The 18484-nt window shown below is 41.2% G+C and overlaps 1 protein-coding gene across 5 annotated transcripts in view; it reads right to left on the reverse strand.

The window, feature by feature from the left end:
* The window catches only part of NEK10 (NIMA related kinase 10), a 111057-nt gene extending 92573 nt beyond the window's left edge, over positions 1-18484 (reverse strand). For all 5 annotated transcript variants that reach the window (XM_066627297.1, XM_066627296.1, XM_066627294.1 and 2 more), the window contains exons 1-12: positions 18402-18484; positions 15944-16042; positions 15548-15608; positions 13192-13325; positions 11215-11313; positions 9885-9969; positions 9171-9212; positions 7967-8045; positions 7535-7602; positions 4371-4450; positions 2325-2411; positions 555-779 (exon numbers count right to left, since the gene is read on the reverse strand). In XM_066627297.1, the coding sequence (XP_066483394.1) occupies positions 555-779; positions 2325-2411; positions 4371-4450; positions 7535-7602; positions 7967-8045; positions 9171-9212; positions 9885-9969; positions 11215-11313; positions 13192-13325; positions 15548-15608; positions 15944-16005 (1022 nt within the window). In that variant the 5' untranslated portion in view covers positions 16006-16042; positions 18402-18484. The remainder of the gene's footprint in view (positions 1-554; positions 780-2324; positions 2412-4370; positions 4451-7534; positions 7603-7966; positions 8046-9170; positions 9213-9884; positions 9970-11214; positions 11314-13191; positions 13326-15547; positions 15609-15943; positions 16043-18401) is intronic.

An 18484-nucleotide genomic window follows, 5' to 3' on the forward strand; every position in this document is an offset into this window, starting at 1 on the left:
GGGATGGGGAAGCCATTGAAGGAATCTGCCAATACAGCCCCCTTGTACTTATTATAAAGCACTGTATTTTAACAATGCAGTATATTTAGGAAAACTTATTTTTCTAAAACTTAAAACATTATGCAAGTTGAAAGATCAAATGCTTGTAAATTAGAACTGCTTTTTTTTTAGTGTACAGCCATATTCATTTTGTACATAAATATGAAACACTTGAATTGTGTACATTGCTACAGATAAATAGAATCCATTGAATCTTTTGCATGTTTTGATCAACAATCTATTTTCCCCATAGGAACTAGTATGTTTACATGTTTTACTCAACTTAACTTTCCTATTATGATTTAAAACTCGAATAATCTTCCAGTAAAACCTTATGGTTAGAAAGGAAAAGCTTTGCCTTAATGAGAGCCAATTTTCACATGAAGTTGAACAGATTAATCGGAGAATAAATGTTTTTAAGAATATGCCTGTGACTGAAGTGGCAGTATGACGTTCATACACAAATCTGAAATTGCCTGTAGAGAACCTCACTACTGGCAGCCTCAGAAACATACCCCTGTAAAATATGAAGGAGTTGTTTGATACCACCCCAAATACGGATTTCCACACTGGTGTCAGGATCTTCGCACACCTGGACCAGAATCCAGACTACACTCCACAGCAGCTTGAGATGATCTGAATGGAGCAAACTGAGCAAAATGGGAACTCCTTCATACATTTTGACTTGCTCTTTGACTTGGGACTCTACACAAAGGAGGCGCAGCAACTCTGCTGTTAATCTGAAAGGAAATATCCAAAAAATGACCACCATCTCAGCAGTTTTTTAAAAAAATCAGTTTGCTGTTAAATAGTTCACATATCACTGCATTTATTCGTTTCAACACTCATTAAGGACGCAATCCTAATCCCTTACGTCAGTGCTTTCCAGCACTGACATAAGGGCAATGCAGCTCCAAGGTAAGGGAACAAACATTCCTTTACTTTGAGGAGGCCTCCATGAGTGACACCCAACTACAGGATGCAGCACATGTCCCATTGGCACTGCTATGCCAGTGCTGGAAAGCACTGACATAAGGGGTTAGGATTGTGCCCTAATAGAACTTTTGCAATTTATTTAGAGCATTTACACCACTTCCCCCCCCCCCAAAAAAAAAACTACTGACACCCTTACAACAAGATAATTAAAACATGAAAGCATTACCCAAAGCATAATAATAGCAAAAAACAAGGGGCAGAAAATCAAACAAGCTAAGAACAGCAAAGACAGTCAGCTGGAAAAGTGTGTCTTCGCGTTTGGTCAAACATTGGCTATCACTGGCCTAGTCTATTTCCCGAAGGAGGTTCAGCACACGTGCTGTTGCTGAAAAAAAAACTGGTCTCATATCCCAGTGAACTGCTTTCCCACAGGCAAGAAGATACAGAGTGAGCCAAGAGGATACAGAGTAAGCGCCTGATGAAGATCACAGTCAACACACAGATTCATATACCCAGTTCTTTCACTTCAGGTAAGCAGATCTCCTGACATAAAGGGCTTAAAATTTTAAGACCAGCATCAACAGGTGCACACACTCAGAATGAGGGGAATACCACACCAGACACCTCAACAGAGAAACTGAATCATGATAGCTCACTCTATCCCCACTCTAGCCCACTGCTGAACTTGAACATCTAGAGGACAAAGCAGGGAGAGATTAACCCCTTCCACCTCATTCAATCCTACTCCACCCCACACGTGCCACTCCAAAAAGTTATGACAATGGTTGAAGTCTGAAATACAAGTGAAGAGGGAAGCTCTATTGCTTCATGTGGTGGCATTTTAAGATTTTTGGGTGTGTTTACATGCAAGACTTAACTTGCCTTTACACCTTCATCACATGATTGCTCTTAACATCCAAGCAGTCTTCATTGCAGAAGGAAAAACAGAGAAAAGGCAATGGTAACATGAATTAGCTTCCTGGCCAATGCAGAAAGCTGACTGAAGCAAGAACAGCTCTTGTGTGAAAACACCCTGAGCCTGTTCCTGGCATTCACCAGAAAAATGCAAACACACATCACACTGAACATGCAAAAGCACACATCATCTGGCTTATTCAATGCACAGGCCAAACAACCTTTGTCTGCCCTCATCTTTAATCTCATACACATTGTATGTGTACAGGAAAAGAGGATGTTGTCTAATTAAAGTGTCAGATTTGGAAATTTAACGTATTTTATCAAGGCGTACAAAAAGAACAACAAAGTGAATAGTTGATGAGAATACATGGCATGAATATCAGCAAAGTGGCTGCAAACCTCAACACTATTAACTCAAGAAAGTGTCCTACCTTTTAGAGAGTAAGTCATATTCATGAAGTATCACCAACAAATTCTCAACAACGTTTAGCTCACTTATTTTCTCTCGGCACTCAGGACTAAAACAGAAAAACATTATGTGTTGTTCTTTGAAATTGCACTGAACAGCCACAATACTTCTCTGACAAGAAGTACTCTGAAGTATTTGAATTAATACTATTTCACTAAGTATGAAAAAATATTTTGCATGATGCAGTCACTTAAAAGAATGGAAGTCTCAATTCCAAACATATAAAATAATGAAAAACAATTTCTGAAACCAGACTGTTTAATCAGCCACCAAAAATGAGCCCAAAGAAAATAAACTTGCAATGTTTCCTGAGATGGCAGCCTTGGCCACTGACTAATCTCTAGGAAAAATGTGCTGTGCAAATCTAGAGCAGCTGCTCTCCACATGCTCTCAACATTCAAACGTGGCGAATCAGTGATATTGTTAAGAGGGCATTCTCAGCCATTTGCAGGGCTTAAAAACATTAAAATCAGAATCTTGAGCTATGTTTGGAAGGCAACTAGGAATCCTAACTAAGGGGAAACAATGGAATGTGCCTCTGATAGGTTAATGTCCCCTGTTTATTACATAGGCATTGAATGCAAGGTGTTACGCATGCAGCAGAATGAAGTCATAGAATGGACTACAGCACTTTCAACTGCAAGGGAGTAATCACATTTGGGAATGTTCCCCTACATTAAAAGTTCCCTACAAACAGAAAACCAGCGCAGTCGGCAAAAGGCTGAGACAGAAACTCTCCTCCTGTTGCTGGAAGGGATTTTTAAAATCAGGAACAGCATTCAAAACTGGAATCCTCCCACTTGCAGTTGGACACAGTGCAGCCTATTCTACCCCCTCATCCTGCTGCATATCTTTGTGTATTAGAGAGGCCCCCATACTCTGTAGCCATCAAATGGATCTGAGGCTGCTTATAAGGTTCAAATCATACATTTCTATAAAAGGTATAAAAAGAACTGCAAAGGAACAGATTCACATTGTCCAAATTCCAGAAAAATAGCAGACAGTCTATGGCTGCAGAAAAAAAAGGCAAAACAACCCCCTCTACACACACGTATGCTCTCACAATTTTTGAGCTTTCCAGCATGATCACAGAACACATGCCACAACTTCGTCTTAGCTGTTCCACAATACTCCTGTAATTATTATTATGATTTATAAAGTGTACATGATATTTTACATACAGTGAAAGGACAGGTCCCTGCGGGGCTTATAATCCAATTTAATATGGTTCAAACTGATTTCATGATAAACATACATTTCCCATCTTTAAATGGTTACTGAAGGCATTTCTATTTTTCAAGGTCTATTCATTGTGTCCTTGTGATCTAATTGTGGCCATTTTATGGTGCTGCTTTTATGTTGTCACTTTATTGTTCAGGTAACGTTGCTTTGTCAGCCACCCTTTTAATGTTGCTTTGTAGCCTGCCTCACTTTATGAGGAAGGACAGGATATAAATCATATAGGAAAAGTACACCTTTATTCCAAAGACTTGAAAGAGAAAAGCTTAAAAGTTAAAAAAAATTGAAAAAGAAGATAAATGAAACTAAACTACTGCTAAAGACAGATGGTGCTGTGGGGAAAGGTTCCGTTGTAGCTCAGTACTTGAATAATAAATATAATTTTAAAATGTATATGGCTAGAAGTTAAGTTGTGGCATACAAAATCTCAAGAGAATGTTTTTTTAAAAAGTATAAAACAATAGGTTCAAAAATTGCAAGGACAAATGGTGAGAGGAGGTGGTCACTCCACCCTAATTGTGCCCTAATATCCAATATAGAAAAGATGTATGTGACTCTCACAAACAACATTTACACTTCAGTCACAACAATAAAAGATAAGCTACTCTGGAAGTGTCAATGGCCAACTGAATGGAAATATAAGCATATCATATGCCTTAATGCTTGAAGGCTTGGAGAAATTAAGATTATCAATATTTTGTTCCAATTAATACATATTTTTCAACCACCAAGATTAGCTGCACACTGCAGCATATCAGACTGAACTCACCTTTCTGCTAAGCTAGTGAGAGCAAGCAATGCACCTAGCAGGACATTATTGTCTCTGGATCCAAGTAAATTTACCAAAGTCTGCAAAAATAAGAATTAAGTTAAAAGAGATAAAACATCCGTTTGGCAATCATAATGCTTGACCTCTTTTTAAAAATGCATATTTAGCATACTTATAGGCTATACAAGATCAGAAGTGGAAAAGTACTCTAAATTGTCCCATAGTTAGCACTGGTGTATGTAACTCGAAATATTTTTTTTCTCCTTTGCTAATTTACCGTGCAGATGCCTGATCTTGTCTGATCTCAGAAGCTAAGCAGGGTCAGGCCTGATTAGTACTTGGATGGGAGACCACCTGGGAATATCAGGGGCTGTAGGCTTATATCATAGTCTTTCGAGACTGAAGGTTGCCAACCATTAAATGAGGCAAATGCATGTCTCCCATTAACTGCAGGTGATAAGGAAATAGTTCATGTAACAGAGCAATGTGAAGGCAACTTGGAAGTGTGTGCTCTTCACACTTGAACAGCAGTGACTGGGAACTCTGAAGCTTCTTCCCACATCTTTCTGAGACTGAATACAAGAACCATGTGGACAAGTCAACTCGATCATCCTCACCTAAACGCTGCACTCCCTCTCAGTGCAGCAATGATCAGGTGTGAAGATGTTATGCAACTGGTCCCACCTATTTGCTTCCTGCATACAAACCAGCTTAGAATTCTACAGCACTTTTAGAAACCATGGAAGCACCAGCATGGACTTGCTAGGCTCTTGTTTTTCCCTCCCCTTTTGAGCTAGATGAGCTTAGGATATGATGGATGTTGTGCTGATAGTGCAATAGTGTCAGTGCAACTTTGGCACAGGATTGCATCACAGGAGAAGCAATATACAGTAGAACCTCTTTAAGTTGACTACCCAAGGGACTGGAGGAATTGGACAACATAGGGAGGTGGTCAACATACGGGGAAAAAGGCATTTAAAGATTATCATGTTTAGCTCCCAGGACAACAAATGCAAGGTCAAGTTATTATTTAGACTTGATTTTTTAAAAGTTTTATTGCAAAACTTGGTTTCATAGCAGACAGGCAGACCAATGCTATCCCTTGCCAGTCCATAGCATGTAGCATGTTACATAGCCCCAACAGCTAAAAAACAAAAAACAAAAAACACTTTTTTACTTAGGCTGCCTGGCCTCCACTGGGTCTCCTCAGATTCACTAAATGCCTAAAGGTGTTTGATATGGTCCCTCACTAAAAGCTGTTGAGAAAACTCCACAGTCAGGGAATAAGAGGACAGGTTCTCTCATGGATTGGGAACTGGTTGAGGACCAGGAAACAGAGAGTGGGTGTCAATGGGCAACTGACAAAAAAAGTGGAGAGAGGTGGAAAGTGGAGTGCCTCAAGGATCTGTCCTAGGACTGGTGCTTTTCAACATCTTCATAAATGACCTGGAAACAGGGATAAGCAGGGAGGTGGACGAGTTTGTGGATGACACTAAACTTTTCTGAGTTGTGAAGACCACAAGGGATTGTGAAGTGCTCCAGAAGGATCTCTCCAAACCGGGAGAATACACAGCAAAATAGCAGTTGTGTTTCAATATAAGTGTAAAGTAATGCACTGGTAATTGGAACCAAAGTGAAAAGACAGTGGCTTCACTATGCACAAGCAACCTCATGTCCCTCACAACTTGGTACATATCCAGGTACAATAGCCAGCCAGCACAGGTCTGTCGGCTATGTGCAGTGTGCCCACCTATAAAAACCCCTTCGCACACGCGCTAGCAGGTATAGGGGAGGGATTGTCGCATGGCTTCTTGTTTTTCCAAGATAGGACAAACCAGATAAAACAGAGGCCCACAGTATCGCGTTCAGTGGGCAACTTACGGAGGGTAAATTAATACTCTGTGCAATGGTTGAAGTGGTCAAGATACAACTTACAGAGGTGGTCAATATAGAGCGGCTGGTCTCCCATAGTGTATATGCAGTGTCTGCCCATACTGTGAAAATTAGGTCAACTTAAGGGGGTGGTCAATATAGAGAGGTGGTCAACTTTGGAGGTTCTACTGTACTAATAATGTATAAACTTTGCATAATATTTGTATCTTGTTCCAAGAAAATCATCATGATAAACACTGGAATAATACTGTCTTAGGGCCCAGTCCTATCCAACTTTACAGCACTGATGCAGCTGTGCCAATGGGAGCATGCGCTGCATCCTGCAGTGGGGGGGGGGGGAGAGAGTCATGGATACTTCCTCAGTTCAGTTTAGAACCTTTATAGGCACAAGCAAACAATACAGTATGGTACAATATATATACAACAATGTGGAGAATAAAACCATCCGGCCCCCAAAATAAAAACCTGTATATATACTAACATTGGAACGATACAAAAAAGATTGGCATAGTATGGATACCTGCTCAAAGTAAGGGAATATTTGAAAAGTTGGATAGGATTGGGCCCTTCATCTTGTTTGCAAATAGTTAACTCAAAAGGAGATAACACATAAATTGGTCCCCACTATAATATCCTGGTTGAATAACTAATAAGGACACATCACGGCCAGCCCATCCATGATGCAAACAAACATTCTTAGCAGACGAAAGTGGCCACCCTACTGACCCCTGCCTACACGCAATCCTTAAATCAAAGCAGGAAATGCAGGAAGCAGGCACTGCATAAAGCATCCAGACAGAGGATGACTGCATTACAGTCCTTGGAAGACAGCAATCTGACTCCCTCACCTTCTTCCACTGGGTGCTTTAAAAGAGTGAATGGGGGAAGAAGGAGCAAGATCATTCTTTCCTCTGTGAAGGTTCTTTAAACCAGGGAGGAAATGTAGAGTACTCTGGGAGTGATCCCAGTGATTCACATTTCCTGCTTTGATTAAAGAGTCTGCACTGAAGAAGTAAAGAGGAGCAGCAGAGTTATGTGCTGCCTCAGGCAGCCTAATAGCTTCAGTTAGCCCTGGGATGCATTATTAACCACTGCAACAATCATATAAAAATGCATTACCTCAGTTAATTTACCAGTAAATTAATTACTTTTAGCCCTAGCCATAATTTACATTGTACGGAAATTTTCAGATGGGAGGTAATTTTGTCATTTTAAAAAGCATAAAGTAGTCATTAAAAGAAGTGTATAATAAGAAAAGAATGCTCACTTACTTTGTGTGCCCCACTGGCCATGACCCATTCCCTTTGATCTTTAACAGCAGATAGTTTTTGAAAAATATCTGCAGAGTGAAGAAAATTGAACAATTGCTGCCTTTACCAACTTTTTAAAAAGCACAGGACCAAAATAGCAACTTTGTTCATAAATTAGTTGGTTCTGGGACATGATTGAAGATTCACAAGGCAAAATATCTGAAGATGCAAGGAAGTGTTAACTCTGGGATTCAAAATCAGAAATACATCAGAATGAGGAGAGCCATTCTAAGCTTTTTAAATCTGTTTATGCAGTGTTACTTCCTGTGTGAGAACTGCAAAATGTCACAATTCTGAAACATTTGGACAAGCACTTCCAAGTGACTTTGAAATAACTTGGCCTGTTAGCCACAGAAGGAAGGGATATAAACGAATTTGTCAATCAAAACTCACATGTCATGTTGACCAATTTGTCTACATTATGCTGCTCTTCTCCGTAACCCAGATAGTCTTTTGCTACAGATTCCAAATACTGTATGGGCAAAACCAGTGAAAAAGTATTATTACATCAGAAAGTTGTAGGATCTAGTTTAAAACATAGATGCAGGTGACCAGTAGAGGGCAGACTAGTTTCACAATGTAAAGTATTGCAGACGTAATTGCGAAATAAACAAATTAAACTATAGCACAGGGGTGCTCAAAGTTTTTGGCAGGAGGGCCATAACATCTCTCTGACACTGTGTTGGGGGTCAGAAAAAAAAGAATTAATTTACATTTCAAATTTAAATAAATTTACATAAATGAATTGCCAACCATAGAGACCGAAAATGAATGAATGAATTCCATCCAGTTTATGATCCCATCCACCCTAGTAAGGGGGGGGGGGGGTCTTCATGCCAGCTTATGATCCCATCCACCCTAGTAAGGGAGGGGGTCTTCATGCCAGCTTATGATCCCATCCACCCTAGTAAGGGGGGGGGGTCTTCATGCCAGCTTATGATCCCATCCACCCTAGTAAGGGGGGGATCTTCATGCCAGTTTATGATCGCATTCACACACACACACACACACACACACACACACACACACACACACACACGGAGGGGGGGATCTTCCACACTTTCACATACCCGCCTGCTCACCTGCCCCCTCGCCCTCCCCTCCTTCGTTTGCCTGGGCTGCCTACCTGCCTGCCCATGTGCTGCTGCTGCTGCTGTCTGCCTGCCTGGCCGGCCAGCCAACCAGCCCTCCCTTGCTCCGGAGGGAGACGCTGCGAGCTGGGCTGGGTTCCCCTCCCTCATGATCTCTCTCTCTCCCCTGGCTCAGGTTGCAGGAGGGAAGGAGAGGGGAGGGGAGCTGAGCCAAACGGAGCAGAGCCCAGCCCCTGGGCAAGAAAGGAGGCAGTCCTTTCACCTTTTTCATGAAGGAAGTCACTTAGCACTTAATCAAACTAGGAAGGCAGTCACTGGGGGTATTCAGCTGAACAGCAATGAGCATTGTTTTATGGGCCCTTGGAAACTGAAAATATCATATTTGCTTACACAGGACTGTATAGTTTTCTCTTTAAAAAAATGTTTTACACTAACTTGAGTAACTATTTTTTTTTAAATCCTAATCAATATGTAACAAAATATTCTGAGCAAACAGAGAACTTTACCTGTGCTAAACTGTCAATCCCACCCAGATTGTGGAGCGCTTCCTATTTAAAAAGAAAAAAAAATCAAGAAAGCAAACAAAGTATGTAAATATCAAAAACAGTGTTAGCAGCTGCACTCCAATTCAGGTTCAGCAATGTTGAAAAGATCCAGTTACTTTAACTAGCAGGTTCAACCCAACTGTAACCACAATGACACCAAAGTTCCACTGAACTGAATACCTCATTGAAAGCATGTGTAAAATCTCACAGCCTTCATTATTCAACCTACCTGAACCCTGAACATGCTATACCAGCAAGTCAACAGTTAGAATGGGAGGGGGGGTGTTAATAACTACTTTATTAATACTACTACTACTATGCTATTTTTAAACAAATATTGCAGGCAAATTTTATACCAACAAAATTCAGGAAGATGCATTAGTTCACAGATATGTAACTTGAGCTATAATTGTATATTCTCTGTCATCAGAGGCAGACCAGAATAGTTACTTATGTGTTCATACCTAAACCTCTGTTAAAACTGTATGTCCAGAATCCACCCAACAGGGGGCAGAAGTGCAACATGTTGGGAGCAAATGACACAAGCATAAGTTTAGCATTAACAACAACAGTTTTGCGGTTTTAGGATTTAAACAGCCAGTTACAGGTCCAGTAGTGAAAATAGTGCTATACTATTATGTTATGATTCTAAAGGAAGACCGTAAGTAAACCAACCTGATAGCATGGATCCCTCATTAATAGCCTTATACAAATCAAAACTCTCAGAAAGTGGACAGATGAGGCTCGGTTAACCCATTCCCTGCAAAAATAAGAAATAAAAATAAAAATAAAAAAAGGAAAGAGTGAATTAACTCTATGAAAATAGACTCTATGCAAATTAGCAACTCTGCAAATAAACTAGTGTTTATTCAACACATCATTTTGATGCTTCATTCAAGTATGATGGAAGTAAATGTAAAAGTGGATTGGAACCTCAATATAAGTACATATGTTAAGAAGTGCTGTTTTTAATTGTAGAAAGTCTAATACACCACTTTGTTCACTACGGTAGATGAATATCCATATTTGTGTGCAACCACGTAAATATAGCCACATACACGCAATTTGTGTACATTTTCACTTCTCCCATTCCCTCCTAGAAATAGATATGGTTGATTAGTGTGACAGTTCAGTTCCATGCCGGGAATCAAGCCAATGGCTAAAAATAATATGATAAAAATAAAGACTGTGCTGCAATGAACGCACGTAGACTCCCAAGAATGGAGTTATGTGGAGCAATCTCTCTCGACCAAAATCTCATCATAGCCAATGGCTTTTTTCCAGGTTCCCACCACAGCTGCCTCTCTACAAAGAATGGTAGTCTATTTTGGGTGGATTGATTCCAACCACCTAGAGAAAAGGACTGATTTAAGTAACCATTGATTATAAAAAAGTGTTCATTTAATTCTAAATGATAATGTCACATCCCCACTGTGTCCTTAGAGATTCAGGCAAACTATCCATATTGTGCTCAAAAAGAGGCTATTGGTTGTTTTTTTTTTTAAAGAACATTAGAAAAGCAGGGTCTAATCCAACACCCCGTTCAGTGTAGGCAATTACCACAGCATCCCTGAGAGGGGGCTGTTCAGCCTCTGTTGGAAAATATCCAAGGAGGGCGAGTCCATTACTGTACATGGCAATATTGTACAGCTGCTACAGTTAGGACATTCTGCCCCTGGTCCAACCTAAATCTTCTTCCTAATATTTTCAATGTATTGATTTTAGACCTGCACTCAGGGGCCACAGAATCAGTGTCTTCCACAAGACAGTCTGCATACATTTGAAGAATGCTATCATATCACCCCTTAGTTTCCTCCAGGGGAAACATACCAACTTCTTTCAATTATTGCTCAAAGGGCTTGCTTTCCAGGCAACTCATCATTTTTGTTATTCTCTTCTGAACTCATTCTAACTTGCCAACCACATTCTTAAAATGAGTACCCCAGAAATGGGTGCAACCTTCCAAGTGAGGTCTGACTACAGCAGAATAGCTCATGTTTCTTACCTGCAAATAAGCCGGTTTTTAACCAAGGTCATGAAGATGTCTTGAAACAACTTGTGTTGTGGATGTTTGCTAAAATTTCTCTCATTCTTGTAATTCATACTAGGGAACAACAGGAAAAAGCAGAACTGGAAAAGGCACAAATACTATTTTTCACAGTAACAACCATAGAAGTTGGAGATTGTTGATGATGCAGAAAACAGACACTTCAATTTCAACTTGTCACCCAAAGTTAATGCAAGCAGTATAATTACAGCAATTACAGTCCAGTCGCATCCAATGTGAGATTCTGGAGTTGGTATGTATGAGAAAAATCACATATAGTTGAAACTATCAAAAAATAAAAAATAAAATCACACTATGAGAGGCATAGTGAACTGAACTGAAACAATTGAGGGAACAGCAGATTCATCATCCCATCTCACACTCTCTCTGGGGCATATACTTGGTGGATGGAATAGCAGGTGGAATCGCCTGCACTATTTAAACTGTTGTTCTCTCTTTTTTAATTTTGTTGCTGAGTGCATATACTTGAATTCACGCAGGTAAAAAGCATCTATGATGCAACCTGACTATACCTGGTTGCAATCAATGTGGCCAAATGCTCAGCGTATGGATTTATACCAGGGAGAACCTAGTTCAAACCCTTCTGAGACATGAACTCACTGTCAATCCAGGGAAAGACTCAAAAGCACTTTTCTTACAAATGTCTTCCCACATTTAATAAATGTAGAGAGGAGGACCATACCCACTGGTCCTTTCCCCTGACACCACGATACTCACTGGTCACACTTCTAGATGTCACACATTTGGTATTTATAAGCAAGAGAATATTCCAGCATACTCAAAACCAGTGGAATCCTTGCTGGCAAAAGCATACAGATACACCCTTTTGCTCACAAATGTGCAACTGCTGAGGTGTCTGGAATCAGCATGACGCACAGTGAGGGAGCATAGCTATCAGGCATGTTCCAACCCCCCCCCCCCAAGTTCAGTGAACACAGTGAGAATTAAATGAGAGGTTAGCTTATATTTCCGTTTCCTGCATGTATTGGATTAAATAGCAATTTTCTCCCTCAAAGGTCTATAGGAGATATCAATAATAAATAAAAGCTCATTTAAAGAGACTTAAGAGGTGGGGAGAGGTAGAACTCCCACCCTCTTTTCTGAATGCTGCAGCAGTCACTACTGTCTTAACATCATCTAGGGAACTGGAGTAACCAAACTGAAGAGTGTCCTACTAGAATATGAACACCAATCCTCTCTGACTCCTTCCAAGCCAAGGTCAACCAAATGGCATGTGTACCAGTCTCAGGATGGCCAGGCACAGGGGAAAGGAAGGCTTTCTTATCTAGCCCATCTCTGTCCACTACAAACGAAGTAAAGATAATGACAGGCCTGCTATTTTCTTGCTCAGAACAGTGAGCTGGAACAGGAGCTCTAGGAGGGGGTTCCTCCTTCTACCTGTGCCTGTTATCCTAAAAATGGCATGTGCTGCATTTAGTCAACTTCTTCAGATGGGTTTCTCTGACAGCTCCTCCTCACTAAAAAAACCCATCCGAAACCTTCAACCCTTGACCACGGTGACAGGAGCACGCTGAAAGTTTAGCATGGTCAACAGACTGAAGATCAAAATCGCCTTTCGTACACAGGGTACCACTTAAAGATTGATAAAACTGGAGCCCAGTAAATGGTTTACACATACCAGGTGCAGTAGCTGGGGCTAAGGAGGTGTGAACCTGATCAGCAGTGTGGAAGGGAGAACTTCAAGTGAAAGCAGAATATTCAAAACATATATTTTAAAAATGTTCATAGTTAGGGTTTAACTTTCTTCACTGTCTTGTAAAGTGATTCTGCAAAGTGCTAATACATTCTTGATCGTAAGGGAAAAAAATGCAGGACAGGGTTTAGATCTTCAAAAAATATTATAAACTCTTCAAAAAATATTATAAACTTTAATTTACTTTAAACGCATCATACCTAAAGTGCTCAAGTTCAACAGCTTCAGTTGATTCTTGCCATTGACCTCTACATCTCTCTCCACAAGTGTTGCTGGAGTACTGTTCAGTCTTGGCCATGCTATTTTTAGCACTTTCAAAGTTAAGAGCTGGCAGCTGCGAATGCAAGGACAATTTAATATAAGGCAAAAGATATGTCATAATTAACTAGATTAGAAGAACATCAGTGATTATTACTGGGATATTGGATACATAAAAAATAAAGTTCAGGTAATAAAATACAAATATTCCAAAATACAGAGCAGTTATACTACATTTTGGGAACCTTTTCATTTGTCTATTGCCTTTTCTTCATAGCTGTGCTTTCACCCTAAAGTGATATGGATTGAGAATTGAGCAGAAAAAGACATGAAAGCCCATTAGGCATTCTGAGAATGGCAGCTGAGTTCAAGTGACTCAAGAAAGTTCTGAGCAACAATGGATGTTCAGCATTGTTGAGATCCTTAATCAAAACAGGAAATACCTGCATCTTTATTTCACAGAGTAAGACATGAATCTCCAGAAAAATCAAACTCGAGTATGATGAAGACACTCTTTAAGCCTAGTCAAACATGTCTCTAACCATGCAAAAGGGACCATTGGATGGGTTGTTAAATAGCATCCCTGGGGGTGTGGGAGAAGAACCACAGCATATAGTCTGCGAGGGGGGGGGAGGGGTAGGAGTTGCTATTTCACTCCGGATCTCACCTCCCTACATATTCTCAATATGTAGGGAATTGCTTTGAATAATATAGGTTTCTTGCACAGAAAAAAACAACTATTTGCAATTAGGGCATTATTTAGCCAAATACTGCTGCTTTCCTATGCTTTTCATAAATTTGCAAAGGAAAACTAAAGACCACAGTGAGATCTGCAAAACATAACACCCTTCCGCTGCTTTACAAGTTGCCCTGTCTGTCCACCTCACAATTTATCTAACTATTTGGATACAAAGGAATCAGGAATTCTGGAGTAACTTGACCAGTTTCCTAGTCTCAATTGGATGTCAAACTTACCACTCTTTGTATTGTATTGTATTGGCAACCTTCAGTCTCGAAAGACTATGGCATCGCGCTCTGAAAGGTGGTTCTGGCACAGCGTCTAGTGTGGCTGAAAAGGCCAATCCGGGAGTGACAATCCCTTCCACACCGGGAACAAGTGCAGTCTGTCCCTGGTCTGTCTCCCTGGCTATGGGCCTTCCTTCTTTGCCTCTTAGCCTCAGACTGTTGGCAAAGTGTCTCTTCAAACTGGGAAAGGCCATGCTGCACAGCCTGCCTCCAAGCGGGCCGCTCAGAGGCCAGGGTTTCCCACTTGTTGAGGTCCATCCCTAAGGCCTTCAGATCCCTCTTGCAGATGTCCTTGTATCGCAGCTGTGGTCTACCTGTGGTGACCACTCTTTATGGATCTACTTATATCCTGTGCATTATTTCAAAATATAATTACTGGATATAATACAATACAGACAGTACCCCATCAGGAAACAGACACTGAAGGAGACAACTTTTTAAGTTTTTCAGGTGGACCACAGATGTTGACAGCAATTAGAAATGGAAAATACATTTTAAAACAATAAATGTTTTAAAAAATACATAAGTTGAAACATAAGAACAGACTCAGGGTTGTTGTTTTTTTTTCTATCTGCCCCCTTTCCATACCTAAAAGGGATTCTCCCCCCTCCCCTCATTTACAGCCACAAAGTGTTTGAAACAAGGGGTTGTATCCAGACAGTTAACCATGACCAACGGCCCAATCCTATCCCACCTTCCAGTGCTGATGCAGCTGCAATGCAGACCCAAAGTAAGAGAACAAACATTCCCTTAATTGAGAAGGCCTCTGTAACTGTCGCCACACCAAAGGATATAGCACATCCTGTCAGTGCCACATCAGCACTGGAAAGTTGGATAGGATTGGCTCTTAGTGTCATTGAAATAAATGAGATGCGTTAGATGTGTTCCATTAACTTAACTTAGCCTTTGTCATGACTAATTTTCTTTAGATAAAACCCAGTGAAATTTACCAGGCAGAAGTGGAGCTGGGAGGGAGGGCACAGTGTGTAAGTACGGCACATTCCACAACGTGCCATGTAAGCGGCCCCTCCCTCTTGGCATTGGATCAATTCAGGGCAGCGATGGTGCATTGCTGTCACTGCCCCAATGGCTCCAATGCCAAGGGGAAGGGGATGCTTACACAGCATATTGCAAGCGTGCCATACTTACAGTGCCACGGTCTGTCTAGCTCTACTTCTGTTACCAGGCAAATATTAATTCCAAATAGTTACAAAATGAAATTAAAATTATAGCCTCTTCTATAAAACTGCTATAATAGCTATTGCAACATACCTGCTGTTTACTTGACTGGACATTGAGAAGTGCCAGAAGCCTTTTAAGATCAGAATAATCCCTAGAAGACAATATGAATTACATACCTATTAATACCACACGACCTTCTTTCATCATTACGTAATGTAAATGAAGTCACATTTTATTATGATCTGTCTGGGGAATGGAAACTTTCTGGTAAGGTCTCAGCAGCCTCCTTTCCCTCCTCACCCCCTGCAATTTGTATAGTCTTCTTAACCACCAATTGTTTCCAACAAAATGAAAAGGTTTCAATAAACTTGGTGACCAAAGTAACTGTTACCATGTACACATGGCATTTCAGATTGTACTGTTCAGTTTGCCAGCTGGTGCAAATTCCAGAGAGTCACTGCTGACATTTACTGTAAAGCACCGTACCCTTGAGGTTTGGTATCTGTTGCATTCCCTGTAGTCTTCACCTTCTTATGTTGATCAGGCATTGTATAACATCAGGGAATCAGGATTAACGCATCGTGTCTTTAAAGAGAAAAAAATGTCAACAAATCTAGTGATTTTATTATTCTTTTTTTGTGAACAAGTGCAGGGCACTAGCAATAGACAAGGTGAACAACTTTCAGAATGAGATACCTATAACCCAAAAGAGAATATACAGAAACAATGGAAAAGATTTTTTAAAGGGTGAGCCATTTAGGAAGATAGGAAGTTGCCTTATATCAGGGGTGACCAAACTTGCTTAACATAATAGCCACATATGATAAACTTCAGTCTGAAAGCCGCAAGACATATGTTTGACAACTGCAATATTAAAGAATTTAAACTCTTAAATATATCTATCTACTCATCATAAACATTAAAGTTAGATTTTAATCTAGTGGGCTCTCAGTTTATACCTGATAAATAATTATTAAGCTTGAAAATTTCTTATTTACCTTTTGTATTAATTGCAATGCAAAAAGGACTTCAGTCAACATATTTCTGAGAGCCACACATCATATGTAAAAAATCGGGAGCATGTGGCTCTCAAGCTGCTGCTTGGCCATCCCTGCTTATACAGTCAAAGTATTAGGCCAGGGGTATCAAAATATAAGGTCCACAGGCTGGATACAGCCCACAGACACTTTTTAACTGGCCTGCATGATAACTGGACTCTCTCAGTACCACTATTGGCTGCTTTCAGCTGCTGAACTGCAAAGTGATGCCTTGACAAAAGTAGTGCTGCTAAGAGGGTGGCCCATGTGATAATTTGGCTCATGCATATGCTGGTCATTCTGCCATAGCCATGATAACACTGCCTGGACTCAAAGGCCAGGGTGAGGGAAGAAAACAGAACTTAAACCACCTGCAAAAAACCAGTCACGAACTAGATTTTTGATTTTACCACAGCATGATGCTTCAATGTGTTGGTAAAAATAGAAAACCATATTACCCATGACCCTCTCTGCATGCTAAGAAACACCACAAAGAGGAAAAGCAACATCTAAAATTGCTCATGCAAAACCACCCTCACAAAATGTTAGACATGTTATAAAGGAGAGTGAGGTGAATCCAACCTGATCTAGACCAAAAGGCACACCAGTAGCTCTGGAAATCTTAATCCTAGATTAGCTGGAGATGGTTGTGATTACACATTAAATTAAGAGAGATAGAATGGATTTGCAGAAACAATAGTAATATCAATTATAGCATAAGTTTTCAAGGTCTAAAGCCCACTTCAGCAGATGCAAGAAGTCATATCCTCAGTGGCAAATGATTATATATGGATACAGGGAATCCTATACAAGGCTGCAAACCTAAGTACATTTACCTGGGAGAAAGTCCTGTTACTCAGTGGTACTTACATCTGAGTAGACATACAAAGGACTGCACCAGTGGTTCTCAAACTCTCTGGGAGAGTTTGAGAGCCACTATGTACTTTTGTGGGTGGGGGAGGGAGGCAGTGGGGGCGGGGGAAATGCAGCGGCATGATCCCCAGAATCGCACTTACTCAAGCTTCCTGCAGCCTCCCCAGGCCTCCGGCTAAAGCGGAAGTGAAGTGCAATCGCTCTGCATTTACTTTCACTGCTGCGGGGAGCCCTGCTGCAGGTCACGCTGGGCTTCCCGCAGCCTGGGGAGGCTGCAGGAGGCTTGGGTAAGTGCACCCAAGCCCCTGCAGGCTCCCTGCGCGGCGCAATCCTGGGGATCGTGCCACTGCCTCCTCCCTGCCTCCAGGCTGCCCCCGCCCCTTAAGGGGGCAAAGGCCAGGGCTCACAGGCTGGGGTGTCGCGACGCCCCAGTTTGAAAAGCCCTGGACTACACTGTTGGTTCATAGCAAAAACAAAACCCAGTTAACAATATGGCCAAAAGGGCACAAAATGCAAGATATTGGGATGAGGCTAGACATTGGTTAGGTTGGGAGCTAACCGAGGGCCCATGCCCAAAAGAGCATCCACCTAACCACGTCAGCTCCTGAATCTTCATCATGGTCATTTGCTCACATGCACACAGTCATTTGAGCTCTGTAGCAAGAGGCAACAGTCATTTGAGCTCTGTAAAACAGATGTCACAGACTGTACCTCTTAAATTTCACCACCTTTTGCATCCACTACGTGCAGTTTATCTCTGTACCATGTTGATATGTAACCACCTGCTGAGAATACCAATACGGCATGCATCTAATAAAGTGAGCTCTAGATCAGTGTCTCTCAACGTTATCCCTCGCCACACCACTTCGCACAGTCCACCTATGGGAAGTGCCACCGGAAGTAACTGCTGATTATCATGTCATCACCAGTTACTTCCGGATTGGGAGGTTTGATGCGATGAGACAAAACACCAGGAAGAAGTGCAGGGTGGACAGGAGAGATTTTTCGAAGCGCATGCTGGAGCTGAGCCGAACCTCCTACTGCCGCTGCTTTCACTGCCAGGTGGTAGGGGTCTCGGGGTCCCACAGATACCACCAGACACCACCTCAAGTGCTAC

This window comes from Tiliqua scincoides, chromosome 5 (assembly GCF_035046505.1).
Source record: "Tiliqua scincoides isolate rTilSci1 chromosome 5, rTilSci1.hap2, whole genome shotgun sequence".
Taxonomy (NCBI): domain Eukaryota; kingdom Metazoa; phylum Chordata; class Lepidosauria; order Squamata; family Scincidae; genus Tiliqua; species Tiliqua scincoides.